At 35.6% G+C, this 22,610-nt stretch overlaps 1 protein-coding gene across 2 annotated transcripts in view; it reads right to left on the bottom strand.

Annotated features, from left to right (window-relative positions):
- The window catches only part of grb14 (growth factor receptor-bound protein 14), a 91,529-nt gene extending 68,999 nt beyond the window's left edge, over window positions 1-22,530 (bottom strand). Inside the window, exons 1-2 of one of the 2 annotated variants that reach the window (XM_048194671.1) lie at window positions 22,406-22,530; window positions 946-1,151 (exon numbers count right to left, since the gene is read on the bottom strand). In XM_048194671.1, coding sequence (XP_048050628.1) covers window positions 946-1,124 — 179 coding nt within the window. In that variant the 5' untranslated portion in view covers window positions 1,125-1,151; window positions 22,406-22,530. Of the gene's footprint in view, window positions 1-945; window positions 1,152-22,195; window positions 22,346-22,405 lie in introns of those variants that run through there. The other variant, XM_048194672.1, reaches the window with a different exon arrangement.
- Window positions 22,531-22,610: the final 80 nt, after the last annotated feature.

Here is a 22,610-nt window from a genome sequence, read left to right as displayed (position 1 = left end):
TAACCCATAGAATTTAATCTCAATTGTGAGTCGCTTTGGATAAAAGCGTCCGCAAAATGAATAAATGTAAATGTAAATCTAGTTTTGTTGGTATAAATGAATGTATTTAGGTTGATTCATTGACTTGAATATGTGTTTAATTCAGTTGTTTGTGTGTCTACATATGAGTGAGCTCAGTTGTTTGTTGGTTACGGCACAAATAAACACTTCAGAGTCCTCTTTCGAGGGCTGCATTCAAGCTGCACCGTCATGATCTCAGAGCTACCGTATCACAAACACGCAGAAGACGTGACATACAGTCGGGCCTCCGACTCGCGATTCCTCCCTAGAGCTGGAAAGTAGCAGGTGCTTGATTTGATTCCAGTGTCTGTGCCGTTGATGAGAACGACTGTTTACAGGTACAAAGTCTACGCCGTTTTCACATAGACCTAGCAGAGAGCACAAAGGCAGCTCTATTCCTTGTCCGATCTGACGCGTTAACGATTAACCAGTAGGAAACGAGGTACGGTATCGACGTGGGGAACCTAGTGTGCTGAAGTTGCTTATTATACAGTGTGTACACATGCACTGTAAAACATGATTTCCTCCGTATTTTTGTCTTGTTTTCCAGTACAAATATCTAAACGTTCTTAAATCAAGATACATTTACTGGAGATTTACTGATTTTTTTTTATCTGCCAATGGGGTCAGAAAAATAATCGTTTGAATTAAGTTTGTTTTTCTAGCCCCATTTGGCAGATATTTTTTCTTGTTTCAAGCATTAAAACGTGAAACATTTTTCACCTACTATCAATTCATTTTGTTTCTCAAGTACATGTATCATGATTTAAGTATGTTTAGATGTTTGTACTGGAAAACAAGGCAAAAATACTGAATAAGAAAATCACTTTTTTTAGTATGCACACTTTCACGGACATTTGCATGCATATTAAGTGTGTGTCCTACCTATTCCCCTTGAAGAGCGTGGAGACCGCAGCATTGGGTGGCTGCAAGGGCGAGCGCAATGGGATGAAGGCTGGCCCGACGACGTTCCCACTGCCTCTCGCTCCCCGAAATATGGCCGCTTTCTCCCCGAGGCTGCCAGAGGTGTGTGTCTCATCCAGGGAGTCATTCATAGCACTCATGGAGCCAGGTTACATCCAGCAGCTCATCTGGAGCACAAGACAGGACAGACACCATCAGGATAGGCCCGCGGAAGAGTGCGTTTGTGTGTGTGAAGTCAGCGTGCTCCTGCCGCTGCCACAAAAACACACACGCACATGCACAAACGCATGCACACACACTCAGGATGTGCTGCCCCTGCATGGCAGGCCGTCCTAGCCTGGGAAGTAGATCCCTCCTTCCAAAACATGATCCGCAATAAAGTTATTTTTAACTCTATGACTCCTGAATGAGCTCGGCTCGCTCTTGTGCACAAGCTGGGCTTTCTGGGCTTCTGTTTTTCTTCGCAGACCTGCTCGGACAGACAAAAGGTTTCTTGGTTATAGGTATGCAACGTAGCTCTGTAATGAGAGCTGGAGTTCAGCCAGACAGCAAAACCTACTGTTCCTTTGTCATGGACTTCACTCCGCTCTCTTCTTTTCTGGCCTGAAGCCAAGCGGGGAGGTTGACCTCTGTGATTGTGTGTATCACTTCTGGACTGGGACTTATAAAGAGCACTAGAGACCACTTTTCACAGAAAAATCATACCTTAGTGCACACTAAACACTTAAAAGCTCTTAAAAATGAAGGTTCTTTATTGGCATCTATGGTTATGTGATTTTCAATGCACAAACGTCTCTTTAGATTTTTAAAATATTCTTCAAACTAAAGGGAGATATTTTCTTATACAGAAATCGCTTTTTAAGGACTACAGCAAACTTCTTCCCGGGTTGGTGACATCACAATTCCCAAAATTTACATAAACCCTGCCCCCAAGAACACACAACAAAGGGGGCGAGGCCATGTTGGGATGCTTTAGAGAAGAGGAAGAGTTGTTGTAGTAGAGTGTTGTTGTCATGCCGTCATTTTACGCCGGACTGCTTCACAAATGAGGGTCAATTCAACGCTGGATTTGCACAAGATTAACATGACGGCACATGCTAGTGGATGAGTTGAATCAACTCCACAGCAACTACATAAATTTATCCACTAACCATTCAGAAACGTCCAGTTTCATTCTAAAAGTTGTAACTTCTTCCTGAGTCTCTCCATCAGTGTCGACTCCGGTTTGAACAATGTAAGGCTGAACACCGTTACTGACAATCCTCATTTTGGCTGCGTGAGATTCTCCAGCTTTGTTGTTGTTGAGAAACCGAAGCGTGAGCTGTTAAAGCTCCGCCCTCTTCTGGAAAGGGGGCCGGGAGCAGCAGCTCATTTGCATTTAAAGGGACACACACAAAAATATTGCGTTTTTGCTCACACACAAATAGGGGCAAATTTGACAAGCTATAATAAATGATCTGTGGGGGATTTTGAGCTGAAACTTTACAGACACATTCTGGGGACACCAGAGACTTATATTACATCTTGTAAAAGGGACATTATAGGTCCCCTTTAAGTTCTTGGGGAACCAAAAATGGTTATTCTATGGCATCACTGCAAAAACCCATTTTTGGAATCTTTACATTTAAGAGTGTAGTTTTATATTCTGTACTTCACAAATGATGGATCCACTGATACAGATACTGGCATCATTATTGGGTCTGATACTGCACTCTTGTACTTGTTCGTCTGTTGCATAAACATTGCATCACAAATAAAGAAATTTGCAAAACAAATTGGAATACGGCGAAAAGAAAGATGCACCATTATGTCTCTCAACTTTTCAGCTTCTTAACTTGCACCAGCATAAACCCTCTTCGGGAGTTAAAAACTACTGTCAGGATTTACTAAAGACACAGTGAGAAATTAGCAATAAAAAGTTGGGCAGTAATTTTTGTGCTTAACCCTCAGGGGTCTGAGGCTGATTTGGGCCCTGGAGAAGTTTTGACATCCCCTGACATTTGTGCTTTTTTCAGTTGTTCATAAACATATTAATGGAAAAAGTGTCATTACACTATATTCAGCACAAACTAGGCTACCATAATATGTGAGGAACATGTAAGTACATGTTTGTATTTTTGAAGGAATAATGTTTATGCGTGGTTATTGAAAAAACAAAAAACTTAAGTCACTGAAATAAAGCCAAAAAATATATATTAAATCTGTGTTCACAAGACTTCTGGGTATTGGAGGTTGTAGACTAGAGTTTTTGCTTCAAAATGAGGTAAAAATTATCATTCCTACTCCTTCATATAAAACAATAGAGAGATTTAAATTTTCGAAAGCATCTTTGGTCAAGAAACACAGTATGCGTGGAGGTGTGAATCATCATGAATAATGGGTGATTCTCACCTGAGAAGACAAAAGAATCACATAAAGAGCTCTAATGACCTGCATAAATAATGAGCTCTTTCAGTCAGGTAGGCTGTGAAAAAACCCTGTTGATCATGTCTCAAAGCTCATCCTAATGTAAATCAAACATACAGAAAAAACAGCAATACTGTGAAATATTATTACAATTTAAAATAATGGTATTCTATTATTAAAATATAATGCATTTCTATGATACAAAGTGTCTGAACAGTTATGTTACCTCTATGGCATTTCATATAGGCTTTTAGCTTAAAAGCATGCACATTTGGAGAAATATTGATGGATTCTCATGTTTATGTCAATTTTCTATACAGAGGAGTAATATTTATTCATTATTTATTGTCATCACTGTGAACGCTGGATACTGTTTTCAATTCATACGTGCAGCCGGAGGGCGCTCTGTGCACTTTTAGTCCACAAATGCCAAAGCTAAAGAAGAATAGGCAATCCAGGAAATAACTGAACTAACAGAGGACAGAGATTGCTAACTATAGCTATTCAAAACACTTTTCAAGACAATAAATACACGATTGAGACGATGAATGCATGTATTGACTGAATTTGCGTCTGAATAGCGCTGACTCCGTGGGTGTGGCCGCATTAGCGGATAATGAGCTGAATCAAGGACTTCTGACATGGCTCTCTTTTCATACAGATTACATAAACACAGAATGTTTGTTTTCAATTTGACTTACACGATTTAAAACCTGACATTTCAACGTTTCTTTAGACACAAGTCAAATTTTTTTGTCATTAGTATTCACTAAGTTACAGTTCATTTTCTGAGAACTATCAGATTGGACTTCGTTCAGAGGGAGACGAGAGATCACGCATCATGTTAGTTTTCTTTATTTTACAAAAAGCACAACATTTTGTTTTTACTCTGAGTGTACACAAATAAAAGAAGATATTCCACAGATTAAAATGGTGTATAGCTCTTAATTGTATGTGCAACATTTACGGAGTATTTTGAGTGTCTTTCACACTGGTAAGAAAAAAACCACGGTGATCACGCCGGCGTGACCGCCGACCCGAGGGAGTTAACCTTATTGCATATGGATTTGTAGGAGTTTCCCTTTCACGTGCAAAATTTATGGGAGGAGAGAATTTAAATAAATCACGCAACATGATTTACTAATGTTTGCAGTAGTTCATTTAGTGGTACGTGCACGATTAAATCCAAAATGCGCCAATAAATCTCAAATATGGCTTATCACTTGAAACATGTAAATAGTAGCAAATTTACAAGTCCGCTCACTCTAACGTTAGCCTAGGTAAATGTGTGTGATTATTTGGCACATATCCAAGTGTTTGTGTGGAGATCACACTTACTGCATGATGTGGAGGCGCCGGTGTGATCACTTGCATTTAATTTAAAATATTCCATCATTTTTGGTCATACAGATAAGAATAATCCTACATTCGAAACTTACGAAATGCTTTTATTACTGTAAACATTGTGTTTTTGTAAAATAATGAAAACAAACAGGATGTACTTTCTGCCGTCTCGGTCTCAAGTGAACTTGAGCGTGTCAAAAAAATGAACCAAAACTCAGCATATACTTGCCTCACAGACATGAGAAATATATCTATAGAAAGCTTGAAATGTCTATTTTTAAATTAATCTATTTAAATCTAAAACAAACATTCTCAGATTATGTAATAATGAAACATTCATATGGGCGCGTCCACTACTGCGGAGATGACGAGTCAGCATCGTCGACTTCATCTCTGCAGCGAAAACACACAAAACACTAGTTTATTAATAAATTATTAAAATGTTCAGACAGTCTCCTTCTGTTTTTTTCCTGCCACATTCATAATCATTAAGTTTGCTGTGTGCTGCTGCAAGAATTATGTGTGCGTTTGAGAGCTGATTAGGCTATGTATTAACCAATATATAGACGATCATATAAATTATGATTTATATGGTTTATTAATATAAATGCACGATTAGTCGACTAATCGCTTAAATGAACGACTACTTGTCAACTAAAAAAATCTTTAGTCGAGGGCAGCCCTAAGTTTTTTCATGCATACTATAATACTTGAACAACATTGGAGTCTCACTGAGCTGCTGGGAACTCTTATTGAAATGAATGACATCCTGATATGTTGCTTTAGATTAAATCCCCTTTACAAATACAACAACCAGCCCAGAAAGGTGAAAGTAGATAAGATAACAAATCTGAAAAGATCTCCTATCAGATGCGATAATGACATGCTCTCTTGTCATGTGTCAACATCTGTCTTCATTATCAATTTACCTTTCAGATCAAGTATTAATGTGCTGCTCTTCGGTCAAAGTCCCTCCTCACAGGGTTTCACAGCAGGATGAAATTAACACAATCGCTCTAAATCATGCATACTAGTCATGTTTATAGCAGTGAAAGCGTTTTGGAGGACTATTACGATAAAGTTTTAAAATTCAGTGCTTTTTCCACATTTGCTGTACTGTCTTTGTCCACCCACACAAGTGCCAAACTGCTCTGAGGTGATTATCCCTGGATATACTTCGCAAATGATGGATCCACTGATTCCGATACTGGCATCTTTATTGGGTCTGATACTGCGCTCTTGTACTCGTTTGTCTGTTGCATAAACATTGCATCACAAAATAAAGAGGAAAAATATGTTATTATGTTTGTAAAACTAATTGGAATACTGTGATTTCAACTTTTCAGCTTCAAACACTTTTGCAGTGCATTACCTAACTATCCAGTTAAAACACTAGTTGGTTTAATGCAGAGTTTAATGCACTGGTTACTGCATGTGCTCTGACATAATGAGCTATGATGCACATCTTAAAAACTCAAATTGTCCTCCAATTGATAAAGGGAATGGGAAATTGTTGAGCTATGGTGGTCATATTGTGATGCAGGTTTAAATCTGGCTTGTGACCGTTTCCTGCCATCTCTTCCTCCATCATCATCTGTCTATCTAACAAGGCAAAAAGGCAATAGATAAGTACCACTTGCAGCCAAAATTGAAGATAAATTTGTAAGGACTGGGTCTAAATTATCCAACATGAACTTCTGCCGTCTCACAGAACTGAACAGTCAACCCTGACATGATAAATCATTATTTTTCCTTGTTAAGACTTGAATGAAAAATGGCCTGTCTTCTCAAATAATCACGATACTGACACTGTACAAAGATTAGGACAAATTGAATTTAATGGATTTCAAGAGTAAAGCAGCATATTATCGATTTCTGAAGGATCATGTGACACTGAAGACTGGAGTAATGATGCTGAAAATTCAGCTTTGATCACAGGAATAAATTACATTTACATTAAAATATATCAAAATAGAAAACAGTTATTTTAAAATGTGTAATAATATTTCACAATATTACTGTTTTACTGTATTTTTGATCAAATAAATGCAGCCATGGTGAGCAAAAGTATGGAAGCTTTTTTCCGCCTCTAAATAAAAAACAAACAAAAAAAGGTAACTGCTAATTTTTATCTCACGGTTCTGACTTTTTTCTCACAATTTCGAGTTTACATCTCACAGTTGTGAGTTATGAAGTCAGAATTGTGAGCTATAAAGTCAGAATTGCAAGATACAAACTCACAATTGCAAGAAATAAAGTCAGAATAGCGAGTTATAAACTCATATTTGCGAGAAATAGTCAGATTTGCGAGATATACTCGAAATTCAGACTTTTCTCACAATTGCGAGTTTATATCTCACAATTCTGACATTATTTCTCGCAATAATAAGTTTATAACTCCCAATTCTAACTTTATAACTCACAATTCTGACTTTATTTTTGGCAATTATGAGTTTATATCTCGCAATTCTGATTATTTCTTGCAAATGTGAGTTTATAACTCGCAATTGCGACTTTATATCACGCAACTGACTTTATATTGCGCAATACTGACTTTATTTCTCACAATAATGAGTTTATATCACAATTCTGACTTTATATCTTGAAATTACGAGTTTATATCACACAGATGAGTTTATATCATGAGATGTAAACTCGCAATTGTGAGATAAAAAGTCACAATTAGCTTTTAATTTTTTTTTAGTGGTGGAAACAAGCTTTCATACAAAAGAGACCTCTTTCAAAAACATAAAAACAAATCTTCCTGACTCCAAATATATATATTAATATATAATAAATATATAATTCTCAAAATCAAAAACTGCACATTGTATTTCTCTTGTTTTTCATGTCAACACATGTCTTTGCAAACACAACAATGCTGTTTACAAGAGCCTCATCGCTGAAAGTTCTACTGGGTCTAAGACAAGGACACCCGAGGACCGGGCGGCATGGCGGTCCCAAAATAGGTGCTGGGCTAAAACACATTCTTCTGTTATCAGTCAATGCAAACACTTTCTAATTACATTAGCGGGACGTGAGAGGCACAGCTATTTCAGTTCAGCCCGGACACTCTTATGTGCAGCCCCACACGACAACAACAGCCACGGGACAATACACACCCACAGAAGGGTCTCGGCTACAGTAAGTGGGTTCAGAAAGCTGATGATGAGGATGAAAGACGAGGAGAGAGCGACAGCGACATGCTGAATGAAGCGTGTGCTAATAGATAACCATATAAGTGCATCCGCATGGATCATCTTACCTTTCCATATCTCAGCGGCTGTGTAAACAAATCTCTCCGCTGCGCTCACAGCCAATCTTCCCTGTCATTTTTGTTCGACTTTTATGTATTGACTGGTGTTCGCTGTACCATTCTTTACTAAGACATTCTGTAAAAAACATTTTCAATCGCACTTTTCCATTTTTATTAAATGAAGCTATTGATCACATTCATATTAAACACATATAGCGAAGCACATATAAATTCAGATGCAGAAAAGTATTTAGGCGCTTAAATGAGTTTCATAAGGGAACTCCAAGGGTTTTTTGAGTTGATGAAAAGCTAATAATTTAATAAATATTAAATAAAATGTAAATTAAAATGAATATGTAATTTAAAAAAAATCGAAATAAAACACTTACTAAAAGATCAAATATTTTATTTGTTACCCACATGTCATGTGACCATTAACCGAGCTCAGAGAACTGTGATCATGCAAATGTGTTGTTAAATGATTGAAATATTACATTTAAATCTCAGCGGGGGCTTCAGGGGAATAATTTAGGTCAAAGAGGTTTGACTGGGAAACCCTGCATTAGATTTCAAAATATCAAAACAAGTTAAAACAAGACTGCAAAACATTAAACTGAAACACTAACAGGTTTTAACTAAATCCTAAAAGATTTGTTAGTTTGAAATGAAGCCAGGGTTGCCAATTCTGCATAACAAAAGTAGCCCAAAAATGAAAATTATGTCATTAAAGGCAGGGTAGGTAAGAAATTTTGTTCCAAATTTGTTTAAACTTTCTATATATATACATGCATAATTAAAATGTAAGAACTCTGATAAAAAGAGTATAAAAATCGAGTGACTCTAGACCGTTTAATCTGTATTAAACACAGCTCATTATTTCCATCCGGGACGAAACATAGGATTGGCTTAGGCGGCTGTCACTCTCTCGCAACCATGGCAACCACCCTTTTGCCACACATGACCTGCCCACTTGCGCGCGCACGTTTGATTTGGGGAATTCAAGAGGCATGGATCCTAGGAATACCAAAACAATGGCAGAGAAACAGCAAGCAAAATTCACAGTACCGGCCTATGCAGTTAGTGAAGGCAAACCAGGCAAAAAAGGAAGACAGTAACAGTACAAGAAAAGGCAATGAACAAAAAGTCTTTGGATAAACAAAGAAATAAAACACGAGTTAATATCGGCGTGGCTCTCCAGCGATGGCGAGAACTGAGGGAACTCAAGGGGCTGAAAAGTGACTCCTTGATGGCTTTATTTCTGCTGGACAGGTAAATCTTTCTTTTTGTATTTTGATCATACATATTTTTTTGTTTATTTTTTCATGAAGCATGTGTCATTAGCACACGTAGCTGCGTAATATAGCTAACATAACATTACTTAGCGAGCCGTAGTAGAGACGATAAATAATCTATAGGCCTAGCTCAAGATGATAGCTATAGTGTTGAATTGTGCATAATTTTGCTTTAGATAACTAAATACATGTTTAACAGATAGTAGGCCTAACGTTACTCCGCATCTAGGAACTTTTCTTAGAACTATATTTACCCTCTGTCTAACTCTTTTACCATGTTCACCTGTAAGTTTACCTGCACGTTTTTTTTCGCCTTTGTTTTGTTTTTATATTCTCTACCTATGTTTACTGATGTCTTTATCTTGTATCTGTGTGTGTCGTACACACTTTGTTGTATGTGTGTGTTATTATTTTGTGTCTGCAATGCAGTTGTGAGTTGATATTTGAGTGTATGTTACTCTGTTTATCTGTAGAACAACGTATATGTTATGAATCTTACACGAAATTCATCTTCATCACAGTGTAAATGATGGTAATGGAAAAACGTGTATCATGCAACCTGTTACGTTCATTAATATGTACGACCCAATATTTGCATATGCCAGCCCATGATCCCAACATTATGAAAGGCATTAGACAAGGGCAGCCAGTAACGTCTGGATCTGTGCACAGCTGAATCATCAGACTAGGTAAGCAAGCAAGAACAACAGCGAAAAATGGCAGATGGAGCAATAATAACTGACATGATCCATGATTACATGATATTTTTAGTGATATTTGTAAATTGTCTTTCTAAATGTTTCGTTAGCATGTTGCTAATGTACTGTTAAATGTGGTTAAAGTTACCATCGTTTCTTACTGTATTCACGGAGACAAGAGCCGTCGTTATTTTCATTTTTAAACACTTGCAGTCTGTATAATTCATAAACACAACTTCATTCTTTATAAATCTCTCCAACAGTGTAGCATTAGCCGTTAGCCACGGAGCATATAGCCTCAAACTCATAGAGAATCAAATATAAACATCAAAATAAATACTTTACTCACATAATTCGAAGCATGCATACAGCATGCATGACGAACATCTTGTAAAGATCCATTTGAGGGTTATATTAGCTGTGTGAACTTTGTAAATGTGCTGTAATATAATCGAGAGCTCGTGTGGCAGGGAGCACGCGAATTAAAGGGGCGGCGTGCTGAAAAAATCAGTGCATAGTTAATGATGCCCCAAAATAGGCAGTTAAAAAAATTAATTTAAAAAAATCTATGGGGTATTTTGAGCTGAAACTTCACAGACACATTCAGGGGATACCTTAGACTTATATTACATCTTGTGAAAAAGCATTCTTGGGCACCTTTAATAAACCAGCAGACTTGGCATCCCTGAAAACAATAGATATGATACTGTCCACAATAATTTCAACTACTAAAACACCAAAACATCAGCTGAAAAAAAAAAAAAAATTGAGCAAAAATGATGAAGAGTAATCTCTGTTTTTTTTTTTTTTTTTATTCAAAATGCATGAACTGATCAAATGTATACCTTAAAGGATAAGTTCACTTCAATCACCTCCATGTCATCCAAGATGTTTATGTCTTTCTTTCTTCAGTCGAAAAGAAATGAAGGTTTTTGAGGAAAACATTCCAGGATTTTTCTCCATATAGTGGACTTCACTGGGGTTCAACGGGTTGAAGGTCCAAATGTCAGTTTCAGTGCAGCTTCAAAGAGCTCTACATGATCCCAGACGAGGAATAAGAGTCTTATCTAGAGAAACTATTGACAAATAAATAAAAATTATATACTTTCTAACCACAAATGCTCGTCTTGCACTGCTCTGCGATGCGCCACGCATTACGTAATCACGTTGGAAAGGTCACACGTGACGTAGGCAGAAGTACCGCGGAAGGGCGAAAACAACTTCAAAATCGTTTGACATTGTTGTTTTACCTTTTTTTGTAAAGGGCGTTTGACTTAGTCTTTGCACGTTCACTTTGTAGACACTGGATCGATACTTCCGCCTACGTCACGCGTGACCTTTCCAACGTGATCACGTAATGTGTGCCACATTGCAGAGCAGTGCAAGACGAGTATTTTTGGTTAAAAAAGTATATATACTTTTATTTTTATTTTTTTTTAGAAAATGACAGATGATTTCTCTAGATAAGACCCTTATTCCTCGTCTGGGATCATGTAGAGCTCTTTGAAGCTGCACTGAAACTGACATTTGCACCTTCAACCCGTTGAACCCCAGTGGAGAAAAATCCTGGAATGTTTTCATCAAAAACCTTCATTTCTTTTCGACTGAAGAAAGAAAGACATAAACATCTTGGATGACATGGGGGTGAGTAAATTATCAGGAAATTTTTATTCTGAAGTGAACTAATCCTTTAAATGCAACACAAATCACTTAGGATTAATTTTCCTTTATTTACCCAGGTTAAAACCTCATTGAGATTTAAAAACAAACAAGAGTGACCTGGCCAAGAAGGCAGCAACACGTAACATAAAAACCAGATAAAAGCACCTGCCGAATGCACAAACATAAAATAAGGTCAATTTAACTCAAACATTGCCATAAAGGTTAGAAATCATCTGCTTGGTTTCAGACTCTCCCTCAGTTCTCCTCCTGAGGGTTTAATTCAGTGTTCATTTGCTGTCTTTCTTGTAATGATTAATGCTGAGAGGAGATGTCAGGAGTAGATCAGCAACAAACAAAAAGCTTCTGCTGCTGGTTTTCTCTGTCACGACCCATCATCAGTCACAGAGTGACGTCACGAGTCTGTGGCACACACAGTCAGAGCACAAACGTGACTCCATAAGCAGGATATCTGCGGTCTGTTTCCCGGCTGTGCGTTTGCTGTGGGTGTGAAACACAAGGCCACTGCTAACTCAAACAATCTGTCTTCACATAAACCTCTATATATGTCAGGTTACATATTAACATTCAAACAGGCACGCTGATTTCTCCATTGAAATTTAACTTCGGATTCAACCTTGATTTAGCGGTCAGTCGGTTACACAGTAAAAACCATAAGAACAAAAAAACTCTTTCATATTGCAATTGTTTCTCCTAGACAGCAATGAGGTTAATTGGAGAGAAAAACAGAAACTGCAGACATTAACACTCTGAGGTCTAAAAACGCGCCGGCGCGTTTTGCAGGTTTTTTTTCACATTGCAGCAAAACAGACTTAAAATACTCTGTCATTTTTTGTCATAGAGACATAAGTAATACATCAATTGAAACTATAGAATATCTCCTTTTATTTGTATACACTCAGAGTAAAAACAAAATGTTGTGCTTTTTGTAAAATAAAGAAAACTAACATGATGCGTGATCTCTCATCTCCCTCTGAACGAAGTCCAATCTGATAGTTCTCAGAAAATGAAGTGTAACTTAGTGAATACTAATCACAAAAAATTCATACTTATGTCTAACAAAACGTTGAAATGTCAGGTTTTAAATCGTGCAAGTCAAATCGAAAACAAACATTCTGTGTTTATGTAATCTGTATGAAAAGAGAGCCATGTCAGAAGTCCGTGATTCAGCTCATTACCCACTAATGCGGCCACGCCCACGGAGCGAGCGCTATTCACAGGCAAATTCAGAGACAACACATGCATTCATCATCTCAATCGTGTATTTATTGCCTTGAAAATTGTTTATCTGGATGAAAAAAGCCATGGTTAGCGATCTCTGGAAGACATTCAGTAAATTCCTGTTTGTTTTCTTCTATTGATAAGTTTTAAGTGAGTTTTTGTTTCTTTAGCGCCCTCCGGCTGTAGTATGAATTGGTAAACACCATTCATGGAATATCGTCTTCTTCTTAGGTGAATTTGTGGACTAAAATGCACAGAGCGCCCTCCGGCTGCAGTATGAATTGCAAACACCAGCGCTCATAGAGACAACAATGAATATTAAATAAAAAATAACTCCTCTGTATAGAAAATTGACATAAACATATGAGAATCCTATATTTCTCCAAATGTGCATGCTTTTAAACTAAAAGCCTATATTCAGACTCTTTGCATCACAGAAATACATTATATTTTAAAGTATAATATAAAACCATTATTTTATATTGTAATAAAATTTTTCTGTATGTTTCATATACCATGATGAGCTTGAGACATCACAGAAGTTTTTTTTCACAGCCTACCTGACTGAAATGCCTCATTAATATGCAAGTCTTTTCAGGTCATTACTATTCAATTCTTTTGTCTTCACAGGTGAGAATGGCCCATTATTCATGGAGATTCACGCCTCCTCGCATACTGTGTTTCTTGGCAAAAAGTGTCTTACAAAAACTAAATCAGTATATTGTTATAAATGAAAGAGTAGTCAGCATAATTTTTACATAATTTTGAAGCAAAAACTCTAGTCTACAACCTTCAATACCCAAAAGTCTTGTGAACACAGATTTAATATACTTTTATTGGCCTTATTTCAGTGACTTAAGTTTTTTGTTTTTTCAGTAACCACGCATAAACGTTATTCCTTCAAAAACACAAACATGTACACACATGTTCCTCACATATTATGGTAGCCTAGTTTGTGCTGAATACAGTGTAATGACACTTGTGTCATTAATATGTTTATGAACAACTGAAAAAAGCACAAATGTCAGGGCATGTCAAAACTTCTCCAGGCCCCAAATCAGCCTCAGACTCCAGAGGGTTAAACATTTTTGAACTGCAGTGTAAATAATATTATTATTCTAGCATACAGTTCTGAATTCAGACATCAAAATGAAGATTTCTCACCCAATTCACCAAGACCAAATGACCTGATCTACAGCATGGTATACACAGTAATTTAATAATTCATACTTTTACTGTACGTCAATGATTGTCTAATTTGCCTCTATTTTTATTTATTACAAGGAACTGTCAGGACAAAGTTGATCCTTAAATTAAACTTAACTGAGTAATGAAATTTCCTGTGGGAAGACATTAGCGTCCTGTTCATCAGACGGCCGCAGTGTCAGAGGTTGGAGCAGAAATACGACCTTTAGTTAGCATCACTAGTGTCATCTGCAGTAATTATCAGATTAACGAGATCCCACAGGGGAGCGCAAACATCATCTCTGCTTACAGCTAAGCATTCACGCATCTGTGCTGTAAAGGACGGACAGAAACGGTTATTCTTAGACCGTCACGTACGAGCATAAATTGAACATTTGGTACACACTTTAGTCGTTTGACCTTGAAATTACCACTGAAGTCCATGATACCTCCAGCAGGGCCTCAAATTACATATACAAACATTGAAAGAGGGACCTGGGGAATGGGGTGTTCATCTAGTTCACTGGAATAGTAATCACACCATGTTGGTTCGTTTGGCCAGAGGAGAAATGAGACTGATTTCTCTCAAGGCTTTTTTTGAAATTTTTTTTTTCAGAATTGCGAGATTTAAATTCGCAAATGCGAGTTAGTCAGAACTGCAAAAAATAAAGTCAGAATTGCAAGTTATAGTCAGAATTGAGTTATAAAGTTAGAATTGAGTTATAAAGTCAGAATTGCGTTATAAAGTCAGAATTGAATTGTGAGTTATAGAAGTCAAAAATGAGTTATAAAGTCAGAATTGAGTTATGAAGTCAGAATTGTGAGTTATAAAGTCAGAATTGAGTTATAAAGTCAGAATTGAATTGTGAGTTATAAAGTCAGAATTGCGAGTTATAAAGTCAGAATTGAATTGTGAGTTATAAAGTCAGAATTGTGAGTTATAAAGTCAGAATTGAGTTATAAAGTCAGAATTGAGTTATAAAGTCAGAATTGCGAGATATAAAGTCAGAATTGAGTTATAAAGTCAGAATTGAGTTATAAAGTCAGAATTGAATTGTGTGATATAAAGTCAGAATTGCGAGTTATAAAGTCAGAATTGAATTGTGTGATATAAAGTCAGAATTGCGAGTTATAAAGTCAGAATTGAGTTATAAAGTCAGAATTTAATTGTGTGATATAAAGTCAGAATTGAGTTATAAAGTCAGAATTTAATTGTGTGATATAAAGTCAGAGTTATAAAGTCAGAATTGTGAGTTATAAAGTCAGAATTGAGTTATAAAGTCAGAATTTAATTGTGTGATATAAAGTCAGAGTTATAAAGTCAGAATTGTGAGTTATAAAGTCAGAATTGAGTAATAAAGTCAGAATTGTGAGATATAAAGTCAGAATTGAATTGTGAGTTATAAAGTCAGAATTGAATTGTGAGTTATAAAGTCAGAATTGAATTGTGAGATATAAAGTCAGAATTGAATTGTGAGTTATAAAGTCAGAATTGTGAGTTATAAAGTCAGAATTGAGTAATAAAGTCAGAATTGTGAGATATAAAGTCAGAATTAAATTGTGAGTTATAAAGTCAGAATTGAATTGTGAGTTATAAAGTCAGAATTGAATTGTGAGTTATAAAGTCAGAATTGTGAGTTATAAAGTCAGAATTGAATTGTGAGTTATAAAGTCAGAATTGAGTTATAAAGTCAGAATTTAATTGTGTGATATAAAGTCAGAATTGAGTTATAAAGTCAGAATTGCGAGATATAAAGTCAGAATTGAGTTATAAAGTCAGAATTGAATTGTGTGATATAAAGTCAGAATTGCGAGTTATAAAGTCAGAATTGCGAGTTATAAAGTCAGAATTGTGAGTTATAAAGTCAGAATTGAGTAATAAAGTCAGAATTGCGAGATATAAAGTCAGAATTGAGTTATAAAGTCAGAATTGAGTTATAAAGTCAGAATTGCGAGATATAAAGTCAGAATTGAGTTATAAAGTCAGAATTGAGTTATAAAGTCAGAATTGCGAGATATAAAGTCAGAATTGAGTTATAAAGTCAGAATTTAATTGTGTGATATAAAGTCAGAATTGCGATAAAGTCACAATTGGACATTGTAACATGCAATTACTCTCACAATTCTGACTTCATAACTTTTTAAATTTTTATTTCATGGTGGAAACAAGCTTCCATACCTTTTGGCTTGCTTAGTTGGGGACATTTAATTATCAATAATATTATTGATCTGACATCCTAAAGCAATATTTACTATATGGCAAATCTCGACTTCGTGATTATTTTTATCGTCACAAAAATGTAAAGTGCATTATTGCACAGCAATAAAAATTATATCCATCTTTATCCTCATACATACAGTATACTCACATAAAGATATATACTATATAGCAAATCTTGACTGCGTGATTGTTTTACTGCAAAATGTAACTATATTATCACCCAGCTAAAATAAGTTGATAAACTTATTTTGTCTGTTGTCTGTTCAGATGTCAATTAAAACTGTCAGAAAAATCGCTGTCCTATTTTAAATATCCATCTATAAATGTATTTAAAATTAATGTAATTTATTTATATAATTAATGCATTCACTTTATATCTACAGCTGGCTGAAAAGGATGTTTTGACACATGAACAGTGTTGCCAATTTAGGGATTTTCACTAGATTTAGACTTCACAGCCCCTTTTGAGACTTTTTTCAAAAGTTTAGGGACAAATCTAGCAACTTCTTGGACAAAGCTAATCTAGATTCTTATTTTTCTATATTCATATTTATATAAATCAATGAATTTGCCATTATGATGTCATCTAGTGACATTTAGCTACCAGTTTTATCTATTTTCAATTGAAAGCAGTTAGCAACACTGCATATGAATGGGGTCTAATACTTCCAAAAAAAAAAAAAAGGTTGAGAAGCAGAGGCGTACAGTATGTAGAAGTGAGCAGTAAATCTCATCCTGTTGTTGAATGTCCTGGGACAAAAACAGGTTTCTGGAATGCTGCACGTTCGTTAAGAACCGTCCCAGCATGCATACTTCACATGTTTCACATCACCTCCATACAATCTTTAATTGCAGTTTTTTTTTTTTTCCAGTTTTGCTTTGCAGAATCAGCAAAGGCAATGAAAACTTGTGGACTAAAAGATCATAAATATGCTGTTAAATGTGTGATATAGCTAAAACAACATTACACAACAAAATTTACACTACAGTTCTATTTAACTTGTTTTTTTATGACAAATAAGATGGAATTTTAGGGATATTTTTAAAGCCAACATTAAACTACATTTAATGCCCTTTCCTGCTCTTATTGTGCTCAAATATATAAGTAAATTAATAAAATCACCACCATATCTTGCTCTGCTCCGAAACGCCCTTGCTTTTAAGATGACATCATGAATCACTCTGAAATATATGAGATTACAGCAGCACATTATGAAAAAAAGCTTCACAATGACTTTGCTTTACATCCATGGCAACAAAATACTTGTGTGTGCTGTGCTGTGTTATGCACTACGGTCAATCCACAGCAGTATCTCTGAACAAACACATATATATGAAAGAGTAAATATGAACGCAATCTAAATACTGCTTCCTTTTGTCTGAATTCCTTGCTAATCTTTTTAATGGCAGAATGATAAGAGAGTCTGTTTAATAAAACAGGTTACATAACCCTCAACAACTCCGTTCTGTAAAGTTATATCATTCACTCATGCACTCTTTTATCAGGAGATAATCAGCAAGCCTTTGAATACTAACTAAGAATGTAACCATCTAAAAAATTCAACCCATGAAATATTGATAGGAAGACTTTAGATTGCTGCTCCGACTGTAATCGCTCTCAAGACAGGGAAAAGATCTCTTTATTTTCTCATAGACAGCAATGAGATTTAACAAAGAGCAAAGTTAGACTTTAGAGATTTCAGAAGAAAAGCTTTAAAAGAAAGCACTAGAATGCAACAGCTGGGTTCCGGAAGTAACAACTCCTTTCAGTTTTTCCATTGGGAATATATATATATCTCTTCATTATTATCTCTTCATCACGGCACCTGTTAGTGGGTGGGATATATTAGGCAGCAAGTGAACATTTTGTCCTCAAAGTTGATGTGTTAGAAGCAGGAAAAATTGGCGAGCGTAAGGATTTGAGCGAGTTTGACAAGGGCCAAATTGTGATGGCTAGACGACTGGATCAGAGCATCTCCAAAACTGCAGCTCTTGTGGGGTGTTCCCGGTCTGCAGTGGTCAGTATCTATCAAAAGTGCTCCAAGGAAGGAACAGTGGTGAACCGGTGACAGGGTCAAGGTGGGGAGCGAAGGCTGGCCCGTGTGGTCCGATCCAACAGACGAGCTACTGTAGCTCAAATTGCTCAAGAAGTTAATGCTGGTTCTGATAGAAAGGTGTCAGAATACACAGTGCATCACAGTTTGTTGCGTATGGGCATGTGTATGCCCATGCTGACCCCTGTCCACCACCGAAAGAGCCAACAGTGACACGTGAGCATCAGAACTGGACCACGGAGCAATGGAAGAAGGTCTGATGAATCTCATTTTTTGCGTCACTTACCTGGGGAACACATGGCACTAGGATGCACTATGGTCAGAAGGCAAGCCGGCGGAGGCAGTGTGATGCTTTGGGCAATGTTCTGCTGGGAAACCTTGGATCCTGCCATCCATGTGGATGTTACTTTGACACGTACCACCTACCTAAGCATTGTTGAGACCATCCACACCCTTTCATGGAAACGGTATTCCCTGGTGGCTGTGTCCTCTTTCAGCAGGATAATGCTCCTGACACAAAGCAGAAATGGTTTGAGGAGCACAACATCGAGTTTGAGGTGTTGTCTTGGCCTCCAAATTCCCCAGATCTCAATCCAATCGAGCATCTGTGGGATGTGCTGAACAAACAAGTCCGATCCATGGAGGCTCCACCTCACAACTTACAGGACTCAAAGGATCTGCTGCTAACATCTTGGTGTCAGATACCACAGCACACCTTCAGGGGTCTAGAGGAGTCCATGCCTTGACGGGTCAGGGCTGTTTTGGCAGCAAAAGTGGGACCAACACAATATTAGGAAGGTGGTCATAATGTTATGCCTGATCTTAGAGTCAACATGAAATCAAAACTGACTTTATTTACTTGCTAAAAATTGGCTTTAACAAATAATATCCAAACCAAAGTAAAGAAAATAATTAAAATTAATCTCATGAATTTGATTTATCTTCATGAAAGCTCATGAGTTCACTTACCTGTTTTATTATGTTATGATTATGACATTATCCATCTTTAAAAACTGTGTCTTTATTATTTTTTTCTATATAAGGTTATGGAAACACACTGTATAACAGGAATGACCCGATTCATGTTCCTAATCCCAATGGAGTGACGGCTCATTGGCAGTCAAAAGACCAAAAAAAGCCTGATTCTGTTTCCAAAATATTTCTCGGCCTGATTTGTTTTTTATAGTCCTGAAATGCAGAGCACATTTAAGTCATGTAAAAGTTCTTTGTGTAAAGCGACGCTCTGTGAAACCAGTTGCCTGTGTAAATGCTTTGCAGGGAACCGGTTGAGGAGTGACTATCACATGCTCTTTTCATTTAAGCGCATAAACCAGGGCCACACAAAAGACTCGCAGGACATACAAGAGCAGATAATTATAGCCTGTAGCACAATCCCAGACACCCACCCTCGGCCGACTGCGCTCCATCACTACAATCACTGCATTCACAAATACTGTCCTCTCTAATGTGGCATTAACATGCAATCTTGTTACTAACACACACTTTGTTGGTCTGGCTGGGCGGTGCGGAGCCACGCAGACCGATGGTGAAGGGAGGAGAATGAAACTGAGTCTCTGCGGTTAGTGTTACAGATACATACGTACAATAATGTGTTTGAGCCCTCTTGATCAAAGAGAAATATAATCGCTATTATTTCTTCATCAACAGCACATAAAAAATTTAACAAATTGATAAAGAATTGTTATTATTATTTATTATTATTGATAACATCATCATCATTATATTTCTTTATTGACTTAATTTTATAACTTAAACAATAATAATTATAAAAATATTACTATTTTATATATTTCTTTATTGATTTGATTATTTTTATAAGTTAAATATTATTATTATTATTATTATTATTATATTTCGTTATTTATGTAATCAATTATTATTAAATATTAATAATAATAATAATAATAATAATTATTATTATTATTATTATTTCATTATTGATTTGTTTAATTTTATAATTAAATTTGTATTATTATTATTATTATGATTATTATATATTTCTTTGATGTATTTTCTATAAATTATACTACTACTACTAATAATAATAATAATTTATATTATTTTATTTCATTATTGATTTGTTTCATCAATTATTATTAAATAATATTAATTATTATTATTATATTTCTTTATTGAGTTGTTTAATAAATTATTATTATTATTATTATTATTAATATTAATAATAATTATTATTATTATATTTCATTATTGAGTTGTTTAATTTTATCATTAAAAATATTATTATTATTATTATTATTATTATTATTTATTGATGTATTTTTATAAATTAAATAATAATAATAATTTCGATTATTATATTTCATTATTGATTTGTTTCATCAATTATTATTATATAATAATAATAATAATAATAATAAAAATATATTTCAGTATTGATTTAATTTTATAATTAAAACTATTATTATTTACTTTATTGATTTGTTTATTTTTTATAAGTTTAGTAATAATTATTATTAATATTATTATATGTCTTTATTGATTGGTTTCATATATTATTATTAAATTAATATTATTATTATTATATTCAATTATTGATTTGTTTCGTGTTTTATTTTAAAAATATTATTATTTAAATTATAAAACTAAAGTCATTAAATATATTCCTACTGCAATAATACTGTTTTGCTGTAAAATAAAATTAATTATTATAATTTTATACATTTTTTCACTGAATTCTGTCCTTTTGAAGCATGTGTCTGCTTTCGTGCCTTAAAGACTGGCTCTAACATTTAATATAAACTTACTCTCAGTGTTATGTTCTGTAAATATGCATGTGTATATGTAATTTACTATTGCATGTAATATATAGGCCTACTACATCTAACACTGGAAGGGTCATCATGTGACCTAAAACGCTGTTCCACACATTTATAAACATGATGACTTAATTCGGAATAGATTCAAAAGATTTGAATCACAGAAAACAGATTAAAATCTTCACAATTACACTGAATCAGATCCGCCCTCAGAGAGTCGAGCACACGCCCTCTCTCCAAAACCACACCCTCCAAAGACATGTCAGCCAATCAGATTTCAGCAAAGCCGAACCTGTATAATTATTGATTGGCAGAAGGACAAAAACACTTTTTAGCAGTCAAGTAGGTGAGATATCCATGTATTTATTTGTTCATTATTATTATTAGGCCTATTAATTTAAATAGCATGTTAAAAATGCCTCTTATGACTGATAGATATCACATATTTCTGGGATATCATGCATGCTATTTAAATAAATAAATAACCTTTGACACTCTAATTGCTGCTTTACAACACTTCCAATTCATTCATTCGTTAAATTTGTTTTCAATACATCAGACCGACACAAACAGAGTGTTAAATGCTCTGTTTGAGGGCAGCAACAACTTTAAAACCAAAACAAAGAGCTGATTAACATATTTGTCGTGTGAGACGAGATTAAACATCCATCTGCACTTCTCTGTCTGACCAGTAGGTGGCGGTAGCTTTAGTTTTCCACTTTTACCTCAGATCAGTTTATCTTCTAAAAAAACTCCAAGCTGTAAAATAACACCCCGTAAATGTGCAGCTTACATTAAAAATAAATATGTAACTAAATATAATATTGCTATACATATAAATAGGTACAGTAAATGGCACAAATTGAGGTAATGACTGACAGAATTCCTTAATTGATCCGACTTAGTTAACATAAAAAGGGGAAATCTTGAAATAACTCCTGTCCTGTATAATAGTTACCACCAGTTTGTTTATAAAATAAAAGCATGACACATAAACGCATATATCTCATTACACAAAATCACGGAGTCATTAAAGTAATGTTAAATGACACTTACGAGTCTCTTCTCGTCCAGAACAGCAGCTGTGCGCGCGAGTACTTGTTTTGCTGACATGTGCATATTTTAAATAGTACAGTACAGTACACTATGTTACTGTACCGTGTTAACGAGTGTCCCTGCCAACCATAAGATCCCTCAGACCGCACTTTAGTGTCGCATTTGAAGGCGTTGTGGTCATGTGATATGTTATATGGCTCTGTAGCCTACCTGCTTCTGCTCGGCGCTCGCGCTCTCACCACCATCGCTGCCGGTAACCGACTGAGTGCACGCGCCGCGCTCCTGCAGCTCAAAACGCGACGTCACGATACTGAGCTGAGAGGAGACAGACACACACACACACACGGAGCTGCGCGAGGATGCGATCTGATCTGCGCGTATGAAAAGAGGAAGAGAAAGAATAAGAATTACAATA

The sequence above is a fragment of the Megalobrama amblycephala genome, linkage group LG6 (assembly GCF_018812025.1).
Source record: "Megalobrama amblycephala isolate DHTTF-2021 linkage group LG6, ASM1881202v1, whole genome shotgun sequence".
In the NCBI taxonomy this organism is placed as follows: domain Eukaryota; kingdom Metazoa; phylum Chordata; class Actinopteri; order Cypriniformes; family Xenocyprididae; genus Megalobrama; species Megalobrama amblycephala.
Note: the sequence above shows the minus strand (reverse complement) of the source record. Positions and strands in the feature narration are given on the sequence as shown.